The following is a 15924-nucleotide window of genomic DNA, read 5'->3' on the forward strand; positions in this document are numbered from 1 at the left end:
TAAAACCATATATAAAAATTAACACCATAATATAGTAATTCTTTATTTAAAGATAGACTTTGCATTGTGTGTTCCCTGCTGTTGTGCACTCCCACTGCGATCAGTGAGCATGCTGATCTTGTGTCAGGTTGAACCTGTTGCAGAATTGAAGAATATGCCACCCAGCATAAATCTTGACAAGCTTCTGTTCTGCTTGAGGGCTCCAGCCGCAGAGCACGGACAGGGAGCAACTGATAGAGTCCCGCCAGAAGAGTTATGACTTGCATGTTTGTGTGCGAGTTCTGAAATTTACTGGCAGTTAATACAGTGAAGTTCTGGCAATTTAATGTGGAGTTTCTAGTATTCCATGGCGAAATATGGGCCAGCATTTCTGCTGTTAATCTGTAAAGGTCTGCTTAAGCACTAAAAATCAAGTGTACAATTCATCTCAATGTATTTTTCCATCTCTGAAAACTAAGTTTTTTTTTTAAACAGCAATGGAATAAGGATTATTCAAATACGTGATTTTCACTTGACATTTATTGTCTTACTTCATTAGACATTGATGAATGTGAGGATAATCCTGATATTTGTGATGGCGGACAATGCACCAACATCCCTGGGGAATATCGCTGCCTGTGTTTCGATGGATTCATGGCTTCTATGGACATGAGGACCTGCATTGGTAAATATTAAAAGGGCAACATATTTTCTGAAATAGTTTATAATATTATGTACAGTTAATACTATATAAGTACCTGACACATTCAGGGTGTATTTTTGGCAACATTAATGCTACCATCAATTAGTTAATTGTTTGCTGATAGTGACGTAAAGATGTGTCATTTCAGATGTGAATGAATGTGACCTGAACTCTAACATCTGTCTCTATGGTGACTGCGAGAATACCAAAGGTTCCTTTATCTGCCATTGCCATCTTGGGTACTTTGTGAAGAAGGGAACGACTGGATGTTCAGGTAGGGTTAACCAATATTAGAAATCTTATGACTTTAATTTTAAGCTTTTAAATGTATACAACATAATATGTAAAATATATTTCATGGGTCTAGTGTTATGACAATACTCTAACAATAGGAACCTTTTTTGGCAGTGCATTTTGGAAAATCGAGAACATGTTTGTTATTAATTGTAGGCAGTGAGCTCAGTCCTGTTCCCTGAAAGTGCATTTAATATCAAAGTATGTATACATTATAAAACTTTGAGATTCATCTCCTTACAGGCAGCCACAAAACGAAGAAATCCAAAAGACTGTCAAACACCCAGTGTACAGAGAAAACGAATCATGCAAACAATAGAAGCAAGCAAATAGCATTCTGAAATGAAGTCCACAACGAGAGTCCGACCACAGATCCTTAGTTCAGTGCAGAGCCAAGTAAACATCGCAGAGCAGTCGGCTGAACCAGCCCATCCGGCACCCTGACCTTTTCAATCTAACCCAGCGCCAAAACCGCCATCTAAACATTGGATTCAGCCTGTACTTGACCTTTCCAATTCAGCCCAGCGCTTAAGTTGTTGTCCAAACATTGGGTTCAGACACTTCGATACATTTGTAAATTATAAATGTCAGTGTTGATTGCAAAGAAACTTGGTATAATAAGACTTCAATTAAATGTAAGCCAGATTGGTAAAATCTCATCACAGGATAAATCAGATCCTCTCCATGAGTGCTCCCTCAGAGTAGAGGACTATAAAGTAACAAATAGCCAAGCTAAATAAGATTCAAGTAATGCAACATAGGTTTATTAACCTCACTTAAATTCACCTTCCATCTCAAACATTTTAAGGACAGCTTTTCAAATTTCTAGGGTGTTTTTGTGTGAAAGGGGGCTTCATGATTTCAGTTCTAAATTGACTAGGTCTAATTTTGAGACCGGGCCATTTAACTTTTAAGGATTTAAACCTCATTGTTCCTGAGATTTCTTCACTTTTAATCTGATATGTTCTTATTAAATCAACAATTGTGTATCACTTTGTGCTGTATCTTTTTTGGAAAATAATATAATCTAAGTTATTTAAGGTACTGCATTTCACTGAACAATAAACATTCACTCATTAAGGAAGAGGGAGCTGCCATGGATTGAATAGAATACATTTAAACTGGTGAAGTGTCTGATTTACCTTCAATTGCCATTTACAGAACAGAATTATCAGAGAGGCGTTCTGAGAAAAGGCCATTCATTTTTCAGTTCAGGAATGTAGAATAATATAGCACATAATAGTATAGAATAGTATAACAGTATAGGCCCTTCGGCCCACGACACTTAAGTTTCAGTAGATGTAGAAACTATTAAGTGTCAGAGAATGAGAACAAGAAAGATAATGTACTGCGGAAAAACTTGAAGCTTCATGTTATATGCTTGACTGAAGGAACAACGTTATCCTCAGTACAAGAGGAAAACATTCCTGTCTTTAGCAGGGATATCTCTTCTCTGTGTGGAATGGGAGAAAAGGTTGGCTATTGCACTAGATTTGCAAGCTCACTGCATTACCTAGATATTGAGTAAAGTACAGTGCTTAATGGAGGTTGCTATGCAAATAGCAATTTTTTCATAATATCAATTGTAAATATTTCTAATGTGTAAGTTATTCTTGTATCTGCAATGCATATTATTGGCTTCATCAAAAAGTTTCATAGAGGCAAAATAAATAATTTGTATTTTACTCTTCATTTTGCAAAGCAAGTCAAAAATCAATAACAATTTTTTCAATGTTGTGGTAGTGATTTCTCTATCTAATAGAATATATGGTCGAAAACCAAGTTTACATCCAAAGTGTATCTTCTATGATTATGCTGTCTTGTCTTTTTAGATGTTGATGAATGTGAAATTGGGGCCCACAATTGTGACATGCATGCTTCATGTGTCAATGCTCCTGGAAGCTTCCAGTGCAGCTGCCGTGAGGGATGGGTTGGTGATGGCACTTCTTGCATTGGTAAGTCTTTGTGTTCAAGAATTAATGGAATTAAAGGTGAAACGGCACGGAATTGGTTTCAAGTTGAAAAGAAAGTATAAGATCAAAAAGTGCATTACATCCAAATTTGTGCAGTATGTAGGTAAATAAATGCCTTGGAGGAAAGAAATTACACTCTGGTTGTTTTTCTGACTATTGTAGCATAATGCATTTGCAATGGCATTTTGAATAATTTTGCACCAGAATCTGTTTTAGTTGGAAAACGCAGTGCAGTAATTGTTGCATAGTTTTTCTTATCAGATCTGGAGGTTTATAACAGCATATTTAAAGTGAATTCTACAGTTGAGAAGAGTTGTCATTATTATAGAAAACAACTGCAATTTCAGAATTTAATACCCATAATTGGAAAAGCATCCCTTAATGGTTTACAGATGCCTAATTTGAAAAAAAAACATGAAAACAAAGAACAAAATAGTAAGTGTGGCTTCTTTAGAGTTAATTTTTAAAGAGGAAAGAGAAAGAAATAATCAGGGAGGCTTATGATAGAAATTCCAGTGCTTGTACATTCTCCAGTGGCATGACAAAGAGGGTGGAGGTTAGGCAAGAGGCCAATGTTAGAGGAAGACAGTTATTGTAAAGTGTTTGTGCAACCATTAGTACAGACCAGGAAGAACTAAATAAAATTTATTTTGGTTCAGACTGGTAAAAATAAAAATTCACTGATTTAAATTTCATATTTTCAAATGAAATGCAAAGTTTGAGAAAGATCTAATTTATAATCTGAATTTCTGAGAGTGATTACCAGTGGGATCTGGAGCACACAACTTCATTGCTACATGGAAAATCATGATTGAAAAGTGGTAGTTTCCACAGTCATTTAGAGATAGCCACCACAGCTGTTTCAAAAAAGAAATTTTATATTCTGGAATAATTTCTATACTACTGCAGAACGTTGATAAATATCCATTTCTCTGAAACCCTTTGCACCACAATCCACTTTGAGTATTTTTTTTTCAAATTTTGACTTTAATAGTGGATCGGCTTTTGAAACTATTATATCTGAACTAAAAACAGGTCTCCCTTGAGTACTCAAAAGGACCTGACAACAAGTAGGTTTAATTTTTAATCAAACATAAAGTTGCTTGAACGGGTCTCTTGATTCTTTTGAATGTTAATTGTATTATTATCTAACGAAAAGAAAATTTATCTTTTTTTTAAAACCAAGATTATGTTGTGGCATTTTGTTGAGCAATCAAAATAAATCCAATTCAGTTACCACTAAAGTGCCTCTATTCTAAAGACTCAGTAACAGGTGCTGGAATGCAAATACTGCTCTAAGGGTGAAACAACATTTTGAAAAATTAATTAATTTTGTTTGGCACATTAGGAGATTAATAATTGTCCCAATACCAGAAATTCCTTAATCAAAGTACAAAGGGTTTGCAGGAGAGGGTGACAGACCTGATTGATAGAGATAACTAGACAAATTAAGAAAGTTTCTGTGTAATCTCAGAACGTTATCAAAGTGCACTGCATGATGTGGAGCAGTGTTGGCAAACTACGTGATTCAGAATTGCAGTGTTAAGTTTTCTTGCATTCCTGTGGGATTGAATTTGGCTATGGTATAATGTGACTTGAGAGACTCTGCTTTAATAAATTGACTGAAGCTCCTAAGCAAGCTTTTGGTGCCCTGTGGAATGAGGTTTATTTAGGATATGCCTTTGGCCTTGCAGTCCATTATCCAAGAGGAGACCTATATGACGACATTGTTCTTCTACCTTGGGATTGCAATTGCTGACAAAGGTCAACTGTGCCAGTAATTTACCAATTCAGCTCATAATTCTGCTACATTTTCTTGTTACTTCAAGAAAGTGCATGGGATTATAGAGCTCTTCCAACTGAAGAAGTGAGCAGTTTCTTATGATCTGACCTTTGATAAGACGTTTATTGACTGCCTGAAAACTAAGAGGGAAACGGAAAGAGAAATGCCTCCACACTACTCGCCTCAGTTGCCCAGAAACACTTTATTGTTTGTTATTATTATCACTGTTCGCTGAAATTGAACATTGAGAAGAGTGAATTGTGTTAGACTGTTTGGCGTCACTCCAGAATTTCTCCAGAAGGCTTACTGGGCCCTATTCAGCATTAGCTGCTTCTAACGTTGTTATGTCACACCTCATAAAATGTTCTTTTTTAGTATGCCAGAGAAATAATCCAAAAACGGTTGTTCCCCAAATTGCCTCATCTCCCAATGGTCTGATTTTTGCCTCAAAGGCCCCTTTAAGTTGTGATGCCACCAATCGCAATTCCAAAAGGCATCTGACTCATGGCTTTTTCCACACTTTTCCAACCATTACTTACCCATCCCCCAACTTGACCTTGGTTCCAGATGGCACATTTTCCTTTCACGCTGTACTAAAGTTTGCAGTGGCAGCCCTGTGAATAAAAGTCCATTGTTGTGTTGCACAATAAGTGTGTATAGTCACTGTAAAACCACACTGCCCTTTATTGCGTATAAAATTTATAGACCTCAGCTTCTGGTTTATAGATGATACCATGACTCAATCATTGCCAGTTATAAATTACCAAGGCAGACTATCATGAGATGTTCCCTTACTGTGCATCAGTGGCATTTTCAGTTCTTAATGAATCTTGGACCTGGTTTTACATTTGTGTCAAGGAAGAAACTAAGGTATAATGTGTTGTGTATTCCATTGAACTAATAAGGTGTCTTTTTTAAATTGGTAGACCTTGACGAGTGCATCAATGAAACTCATCATTGCAACCTGAACGCTAAGTGTATGAACACTCCTGGGTCATATCGCTGCCTCTGCTCTGAAGGATTTAGTGGTGATGGTTTTATGTGTTCAGGTATGATGAATGAATGAATGAAACTGGTGCTTTTGTTTAATTAATAAAAATGCAGCCATATATTAGGACAGAAAGTGTACCATTTTGCTTTGCAATGAGGTTGCATCATAGCGTATTAAAGGATTTCAGATAATGCCTTTCATACACTATCTCTTTATAGTTATATGTAGATGATCAATTTTCATAGGTACCAGTACCCTTTATTTCATCCAATTAGTTCAATTTTGTGTGTGAACACAGAGTATAAGTTGGCAGAAAATTTTCCCAGCAGAGGCATTATTATTTGAACTTGACTCTGACCTCATCCCTCACTACAAATCCAGTCCCTCTTACAGCAAAAATGGCGATAAGGATAAGAAACTAAAGCCAACCAAAAACGTTGCCCTCTCCTTCCTTGCTTCAGTCACATCTGTCACAACTATACGGATTGCCAAAATGAGATTAGTTATCTCCTGTGGCATGGCACAAGAGTGTATTGTGCCATATTTAAAAACAAGGCCAGTTAGCAATTATTTTACTGATTGATGGGGGAGTAATACTTAAAAAAATAGATTGTTGGTTCTAATGCCCTAATACATCTTGCAGTTGTAATGTGCTGAGTACAGGCAGCAGTGTATTAACTTGTCTCACTCATCCTGATAGGATAATAGCCAGCTACATTGCAGCCTTGGAAGGATTTTCTCTTCTGGAAGCAATGATTTACTGTAAGCTTTGAGAAACTACTGTGCTTGCATAAAGCCAATGCCAAAGTTAAGAATATCCTGCTAAGTTTTCAGAAGTACATGTTTTGCGTGTGTTTCAGTCAATGACACAAAATTAAACTTGTCTAATACTTTAAGTTACCTAGTATAAAGTGAATAAATGGTTAAATTGGATTTCCAGAAATGTTATGGTTATATTACAGTGTGGAACCATCTCAAGAGTGTTGCGATAGCATCAGTTACAAATATTAAAACAAGAATCCACAAAGACAATATCGCAGTATGTAGAGTTTGCTGGTAGTGTGCTTTCTGTAGCTAAGCAGTATACTAAAAGATAGGTGCCATTTTATTCCCAAAAATTCAACCATTAATTCTTGTCATAGTGCACATTCTGCTAATGTTTAACATGATCAAAGATTCATTTCATCTCATGTTTGTATGAATAATGTTGCTAATATAAATCTGAAAAGCTAATTGTGCTGAAGTTGCATGGTTAATTATTAAAATAATTAGACTGATATTTGCTTATTAAAAGATAAAAATTATTTTATTTACTCCAGTCACCAATGAGAGTATTCAATCATTGGAAACATTCATTCTGTTAAATAATTGAAAAAAAATGAAATTGATGCTTAATGAGGTGATAACAGCATTATTTTGTTCACTGCTATTTACAGATGTGGATGAATGTGCAGAGAATGTTAATCTGTGTGATAATGGCCATTGTCTCAACACACCTGGAGGATACCGGTGTGACTGTGAGATGGGGTTCACACCAGCTTCCGATAACAAATCCTGTCAAGGTAGGTAAATACTCCTTGTAACTCTGAATATGGATTGTGACTAAGTCTTTTCATTGGGAGTTACTATTGAACGTGTTCTCCAGTATACTTTTGACGAATGGATGACAGTAAGCGCCGCTCATGATAAAATGCTGAGCTTCCCCTATAGTGTGATGCATCTCTTGACATCTCCAGTCTTTGACATCATAACCAGAGATAATTTTGTTTTTAAATAATTTTATCAATGTGTAACAGCAAAATAAAATATGGATTGAACATATTGAGATTAGATGCTGATTTTTAATCAGTTAATTAAATGCACACATTACAAACACAAATAATGAAAAAATCCAATGCAGCCGTCCTACACTAACAATGAAGCTATATTGAAGTTGTCTTAACATTTAGGAGTATACCAATGGTAGTTTTGTTTTGAATCTTATGTTATTTGTGTTGCTGAATCTATGCCCACTTCATATAGTCATGTAAAATCAGAAACTTTATCAGTAACTATAGATGTAAATCAGAGTTTGTCTTTTGAATTGGATCTTACCTTATTTTTTACACCTCCAGAGATAGGTTAATATATTATATCTCTGATGAAGTACCCAGGACATCTTTAGGGAGCAGTGTCTTAGAAAGGCAGCATCCATTATTAAGGACCTCCAGAACCCAGGGCATGCCCTTTTCTCACTGTTACCATCAGGCAGGAGGTACAGAAGCCTGAAGGCACAATCTCAGCATTTCAGGAACAGCTTCTTCCCCTCTGCCATCCGATTCTGAAATGGACATTGAATCTTTGGACACTGTCTCACTTTTTTTTAATATACAGTACTTATGTTTTTGCACGTTTTTTAATCCATTCAATATAAGTAATTTTTTTCTCTGCTAGGTTATGTACTGTAATGCATTGAACTGCTGTTGTTAAGTTAACAAATTTCACGTCACATGCTGGTGATAATAAACCTGATTCTGATTCTGATTCTCTATTAGATATAACAAAATGTAGAATATCAAGACAACTTGGATTTTCTCTTTAGTTCTGTCCTAACTGATCAAAACAGACTTACTAAGAATTTCCTGTACTTTGTCAAGTTATTTAGAGTCCTGGATGAGTGACCTGTGATATAAGTTTAGATTGCATTGCATCAACTAGGAAGTTTAAAATTCAGTTAGTAAATCAGAATTAAAATCTATGATCAGAAATTGTGCCCAGGAAACAATAACAAAAAAAAAACATTTGCGCCTCTAATGGACATTAGAGATGGAGTTCGTTTATCCTGTATGTGATTCCAGTGATCATTTGTGTTGTGTTCAGTGATGAGCTTGCAAAAGAGCTACAGCCATAGCTTGGTCCCATCCTGCTTGAGTCAGTCTTCCAGGCCATTTGTATTATTCTCCATTGAAATCTTTTTGAGCCTTCCAGAAACTGGAGTTAATGGGAGAGCACTAGGTAGATAGGGAGATAAATACAGAGGTACGTGGAAAATAGAAAGTTAGACAATTTCCAATGGTGATTGGTTGATTTTAGCATGTATTATGAAGTTATAAATTTGTTTTGGATGTACATTTTGTTTTTATATGTTGGTCAACTGGATTAGTAACAGTAAGGAGTTCTGAGAATTTAGTGTTGCAGTTACTGGTGCACATTCCTTGCAAGATAAGTAGATAAAAGCAAGATTGATGCCCACTCTGGAATGGTGTTGCCCAGACAAGAGCTTCAGCGTGCCATTGGCCTGCTCCATCATCTTTGTGTGGCAAGATGGTGTTCATTGAGTTTGTGCACAATAGTAACAATTATGTATGGGTTGCACACTGAGGCTACGTCCACACTAGACGGCATAATTTTGAAAACACCAGTTTCGCATAAAAACGACAGGCGTCCACACTAGGCATTTTAAAAAATACCTCTGTCCACATTAAATGGGATATTTGGGCAAATCTCCTCCTACTGGGCATGCGCAGGACACACAGAAAACAAGCGAAGAGGAAACGGTATACTCGGTGCGCGTTTGTCCAGTTACAGACTAGAAAAACTTAAAAGGAAGTTGCCAAACTAAAGACTTGGTGCACGTTTGTCCAGAAACATTTCCTACAGCCATAGTCTCTTCACTAATGAAAGGGACAACAGCTACGACTAAATGCAATAAGGCTTGTTACTGGGCAAAAGTGAAATTTGCTGTTACCTCATTTGTTTGCCTTTACTTTTGCCATGTCTTTGTGTATTATATTGCTGTATTTAACATGTGCAATAAAACGCGTTACTGGGCAAAAGTGACAATCGCATCTATTGAATGTTTGCACAAGCAATACGTTAATAAAGCACCTTGTTAAATGTATAAAACATGTCTTCAGTGTTATCTTGTATTTCCACACAATGTTACATTAGGCTGTTACACATCTATTGTCAGATATTATTGTGGTGTTGGAGGTTGCGTTCAAGAAAACAATGAAATGCCCCGCTGCCGCCACCATTTATTCTAGCACGTCATGACATCGGTTTCAAAAATAGCCAGTTACCCCATACACGCTACGCCGAATATTAGGCGTTTTCAGATTTATTCACTCTGGAGAGCGTTTCTGAAAATCTCCGTTTTCTGGGGAGAAAAATGCCGCTTCAGTGTGGACGGAGGGTCAAAACGAAGAGAAAAAGCTTCAGTTACAGATTTATCCGGTCTAGTGTGGACGTAGCCTAAAATCATAAACCATTTTATCAGTAGATTAAACTCAAACACCAAGCAACCATTTTGGTTGCATTAGCGGCTAAACTGCAAGTGGCTCAACAGATTACTGCGGAATAAAGGCATCAGGATAGATGCTGAGCTACTGCTAACAAATCTGCAAGGTTCACTTCCATTGGTTTATTTCAGATTGATGTGTGGTGATGCAGGGCATTGTACATGCACATGTCAAAGCTTGCCGATGAAGCAAAATGGTCCCTCCATCTGCCGGTTTTTAGTAAGGATGATTAAAATGTAGTTGGCCTTTTTCTTTGTTAGGGAGCTTCTTTGACCCATCTCCCCTATTCAACAGTCGACAGCCAACTGCGAAATATTACACATACTTCCAACTTAAGCCTGGAAGAAGATAGACAGTCATGTTAACAGCCGCTGCAAAAACATTGAATGACTGATACTTTGAATGGGCAGCCAGCTAATTCTGAATGCTACTATTCTGTCTGTAATAGCAGTTGATGTCCGTGATCAAAAACAATATTCTGGACATATTTAACTAAGACATGAATCCTGGCTTTTCCAGCATAAGGTCAAGGAATAATTGTTGTGCTCAGAACAGGGTGTGAACAGAATGGCAAGTTATTTCCCAAATTTTCAGACTCCTGTTTTCATAGAAAATCCTGTTTATTGAATTGAGTATAATATTTGGTGTATGAGGAATTTATTAGCTTGTCTTGTTTATTAAACTCTGAAGTACAACAGTATTAAACAATCTGTTATCTCTTCCTATGTTGTTGGAGCAATTGTAATATAAATGAAAATATTGATAAACATTAAATTCAGTTCTAAAGATAGATTGATTTCAGTGGGTGAGACTGAAAATCAAAATCTAATTGCAATGACAGAGGGAATGTATGGAGACAACTACCAATACACTCATAAGAGGGTCAGTATTGAAGCTTTTTAAAGAGGATGTGCTTTCCATCTTAACATGTCACCCGTTAAATGCTGGTGACCAGTTCTGTTTAACATCAGGAAATGCAGCAGGTAAAATATGAGAAATGATCTTCTCAACATTACAACCTTCCACCAAATTTCTGAGATCATCAAAGCTTGTTTCTACATCTCACCAATGTTATTGTACCCTTTTTCCCACATTATTACTGCTGGCCTTCCAAACCATGACACCCATTTCAAGCTCCACAAGCATGACTATCATGAGCTAAAATATGAAATGATTTTGTCAATTTGCCTTGAAAATGAACAGTTTCTAAGGTATTAAATCATCATCCTAATGACACGTAAGACCAGATCATTTAATAATGTGAAATTTCTGTTCTTGCAATTTAGTACACAATTTGCCAGTTCGTAATTAAATAAGAGCTGTTTATTTTCTCTTCCAGATATTGATGAGTGCTCATTTCAGAATATCTGTGTCTTTGGCACCTGCCTGAACTTTCAGGGTGTGTTCAGATGTGTCTGTGATGATGGCTATGAACTTGACAGAACTGGAGGCAACTGTACAGGTAGGAAAAGGAAAGTTAGGGAATTAAATTTTTGAAGGTATCAAGATCTTGTATCATATTTCTTTGCGTGTGGTAAGGCAGGCCAATTGAATTAAACTAATTTGGTCCACAGTTTTTCATCAGTTTCTCATCTCCATTGAACTAAATAGGTTTTGAAAGTTGTGTTAGTCACATTGTATTATTTCTAAGCTTCCAAAAAAGTGGAAGTGCCACAACCTAATGTTAGAATTCCAAACATTGTACAGTCGGCCCTCCTTATCCGCGAGGGATTGGTTCTGGGACCCCTCGCGGATACCAAAAAACGTAGATGCTCAAGTCCCTTATTCAACCTGTCTCAATGCAGTGGACCTTAGGACCTAGCGGAACCCCAGACCTTATTTAACCTGTCTCAGTGCGGTGGACATTAGGACCCAGGGGGTCGAGCTCTGAATCCGCAATGTTTCTGTTCACGAAAATAATCACGATCACGATTGAAAATAAAGTGGAAATAATAAAGCGATCAGAAAGAGGTGAAACGCCATCGGTCATTGGAAAAGTGTTAGGCTACAGTCGCTCAACAATCGGAACAATTTTAAAGGATAAGGTGAGAAAGGCCCTGCCCCAATAAAAGCTACAATTATTACTAAGCAACACAGTGTTTAATTATTGGGTTTTGGGGTTCTGGGTTTTTGATCCTCCACCTCAACCCGGCATGGTGGAGAGCGCGCTCGGGAGCGATCTGACACTAGATCGAACTTGGGAGCTTCTGTTCCTGAGCCCGGTGCTGAAACATACATTCTTAAGTGTTTTATATGCACAGAAAGGTAAAATATATACTAAGACAAATGTTTTACTAATTGACACTAAATAATACCGGATGTACCTGTTCCGACTTACTTATTAAGAGAACTTCCGATTTTTTTTTGATCCCGATCCACGATAACCTACGCACATCCTCCCGTATACTTTAAATCATCTCTAGATTACTTATAATACCTAATACAATGTAAATGCTATGTAAAATGGTTGTTATACTGCATTGTTTAGGGAATAATGACAAGAAAAAAAGTCTGTACATGCTCGAACAACAAGTGCTGGAAGAGCACTTCCGGGTTTTCTCGATTCGCGGTTGGTTGAATTTGCGCATGTGGAACTTGCGCATGTGGAACTTGCGGATAAGGAGGGCCAACTGTATTGTGCATTTGCCTAAATTACGTTTATCTGGATCCTGTTGTATTCCTGTAAAGATCTCTGAAGGAATATTGAGAATGCTTCCATCCTTCAAAATACTTCGGGTTTTTTTTTCTAGTAAAAATAAAACATAATTTTCTCTTTAAAAATTATTAAATACTAACAACAATGGTACAATGTCACCTAAACTCAATCATCAAGAGAGTGCTTGCCTTTGCTGGCTTGAAATGCAGGGCCATTTGTCACCCATGAGGTAGTAATAAGATTCTCATTACATATGAGTCACGAACAGGAGTAGGCTACACAGCACCTTGAGCCTGCTCTGACATTCAACGAAATCACGGCTGATCTCAATGCAATCCAGCTCCACATTCCTGCCTAACCCTGGTAAATGTTCGACATTTTAGTAATCATGCTGATACAATTGTATTTCTATGCTATATTGACTGTCCTGTTTACATACTATTTATTACAAATTACTATAAATTACACATTTAGATGTAATGTAAAAAATTTTACTCCTCATGTATGTGAAGTATTTAAGAAGTAAAGTCAATTCAATTCAATTTATGATTTATCCACCCCTGCCCTAAAAGTGTTCAAGTACTAGCTTCCATTACCCTTTGCAGAAGAGTATTCCAAAGATTTGTGATTTTCAGGGAAAAGTAATCTCATCTTTCTTTTAAATTGTTGACCCTTTATTTTTAATTAAGCCCTCTCCATGTCACCCTGACAAGACTCTTCAAGGAATTTTATGTTTACATCAAAGTAATTTCTTGCTCTTCCAAGACTGCAGTGGACATGAGCCTAACCTGTACAGATTTTCCTCACGAAGCAATCCACCTGTTCCAAATATCAGTCCAATAAACCTCTGAACTGCTTTTGCAATACTTAAATCCTTCCATAAACACAGTACTCTAGATGCAATTTGACATTACCCAAAAAAAACTGAAACGTGACCCACCCACTACTATTGTATGAATTTCTCCTAACAATAACAAATAATGTTCTTCTGGTTTTCCTATTTACGTGCACAGTACACTTTCTTGTGATCATGCATTTCAGAGCTCTGCAATCTGCGACAATTAAGAGAGTACAGTATGTTTAATTTTAATTAGATAATTTTCACACACTTTGCCAGATCTTTCCTCACTCACTTAATCTATTTGTATTCTTTTGTAATTTCGTTAAGTCTGCTTCACACCTTAATTTACCATATACCTTTGAGCAATGAACAGATTTACTAACAGTATCTTTCCTAGCCTTCATCCAACTCACAGTTTGTTCCTAGGAAACCTTGCATTATTGAAAATTATGTTATAAAAACAGTCGTATGAATGGGAAAAGGAAGTTGCGGACTTGGAGTTTCAGACTCACAATAATAGGACTTTTCCCACAAGGCTTTTCATAAATAAAGATGTTTTTAATAACGATAAGTTTATTTTTACTGCAAGCTAAAAATACTAAAGGTTGTGTGTTACGTTGTTTAATAAAGCATCCTTGTACAAATCATATAGACATACAGCGCACAAATAGGCCCTTCAGCCCAACTGAACCAGGACAACCAAGATTCCCATCCAAACGAGTCCCATTAGTTCAGCAAAACAACACGGAGCACAACAAGCAACAAAGAGCAGCAAAAACCCTGTTCCTCCCTCCCACCTACCCATGCACATATACAGTCTTCTAACCCCAGGACAGGCCAACTTCGGCCTCCAGCCTCCAATGGACTCATGGATTCACAGGCTTGAGCCTCAACAACTGAGTTCCCGATTGACCTTCAGGCTTCGATTCAGACCTCCAATCGATCTTCAGACTTTGATCCTGATGCCCAATTGACCTTCAGGCTTTGATTTGGACTCCTGATTGACCTTCGGGCTTTGATCTAAGCTTCTTTTTTTTCCTTTTAAATTTTTTTATTAATTTTAAGAAAAACATTAGTGAAATATGAATACAAAATGTTTGAGAGTACATAATTAATAGTTTAAATAGACAATCAGATACGTAATAATCAATATATAAGGCCTCCCAAACTCACAGTATTAATGTAAAAGAATCGAAAAAGAGAAAAAAAAAACCCAACAAAAACTAAAAGAAAACTTTAAAAAAAAAACTAACCAACATGGGCAATTGCATAATGTTAAATTCATACAGTAGTGCCGATAACTCCAAACCTCCATCCAAATAATTAAGGATAATAACAGTAAGGTTTAGGATCAGACCATTTAACTCATATGAAAATGTTGAATAAATGGTCTCCAAGTTTCCTCAAATTTAACTGAAGAATCAAAAACCACACTTCTAATTTTTTCTAAACTCAGACAAGAAATAGTTTGAGAAAACCACTGAAATACAGTTGGAGGGTTAATTTCTTTCCAATTCAGTAAAATAGATCTTCTAGCCATTAATGTAACAAATGCAATCATTCGTTGAGATGAAGCGGATAGACGATTATTATCTATCATTGGTAAACCAAAAATTGCAGTAAAAGGATGCGGTTGGAGATTGATATTTAAAACTCTTGAAATAATATTAAAAATATCTTTCCAATAATTTTGTAAACAAGGACAAGACCAAAACATATGAGTCAATGAAGCAACAAGATCTAAACTTCTGATCAACCTTCAAGTTTCGATCTTCAGTATTGACCCAGGACTCATAGATAATGACAGGAGGCCTGAACTCCAAGCCTTGAATGCCAGACTTGCCAATGACAAGACTCCGAACACTAGGCCTCAAACTGCAGGCTCTCCAATGATGGGACCCCAAATGTCCTCACCAGTGTGCCAACCATATACCCAATGACTTGACTCCACAGTTGCCTGTGGTGACAAATTCCACAGATTCACCACCATCTGGCTAAAGAAGTTCTGTAGTTCTGTTCTAAATGGACATCCCACTATTCTGAGGTTGTACCCTCTGGTCCTAGACACCCCTGCCATAGGCAACATTCTCTCCACATCACCCCTATAAAGGCCTTTCAATATTCGATAGGTTGCACTGAGATTCTCCCCCCCCCCCCCCCATTCTTCTAAGTTCCATGTATAGTTTAGTCACCTGTTATAGTCAAGATAGGGTTTGGAGGGTTATGAGCTGAAGGTGAACAACTAGGACCTGTAGGGAGGATGCTGAATGTGGGCCAAAAGGCCGATTTTAGTGCTGTGGAACTCTGACTGTACAAGAAAAATACATTTCAAGCATTATCTGATGCCTAGTGCTCTTAGAGAGCAGATACAATGGGCTCCTAATTGAAAAATGTACAACTGTCGAACTTTAATGAAACTGAATC

At 36.9% G+C, this 15924-nt stretch overlaps 1 protein-coding gene across 2 annotated transcripts in view; it reads left to right on the forward strand.

Moving 5' to 3' along the window:
- Nucleotides 1–15924, forward strand: part of LOC140741729 (fibrillin-2-like) — a 295460-nt gene that overhangs the window by 197096 nt on the left and 82440 nt on the right. For both annotated transcript variants that reach the window (XM_073072052.1, XM_073072059.1), the window contains 6 exons: nucleotides 539–664; nucleotides 831–956; nucleotides 2809–2931; nucleotides 5659–5781; nucleotides 7160–7285; nucleotides 11343–11465. In XM_073072052.1, the coding sequence (XP_072928153.1) occupies nucleotides 539–664; nucleotides 831–956; nucleotides 2809–2931; nucleotides 5659–5781; nucleotides 7160–7285; nucleotides 11343–11465 (747 nt within the window). The remainder of the gene's footprint in view (nucleotides 1–538; nucleotides 665–830; nucleotides 957–2808; nucleotides 2932–5658; nucleotides 5782–7159; nucleotides 7286–11342; nucleotides 11466–15924) is intronic.

Source organism: Hemitrygon akajei, chromosome 2 (genome assembly GCF_048418815.1).
Source record: "Hemitrygon akajei chromosome 2, sHemAka1.3, whole genome shotgun sequence".
Lineage (NCBI taxonomy): Eukaryota > Metazoa > Chordata > Chondrichthyes > Myliobatiformes > Dasyatidae > Hemitrygon > Hemitrygon akajei.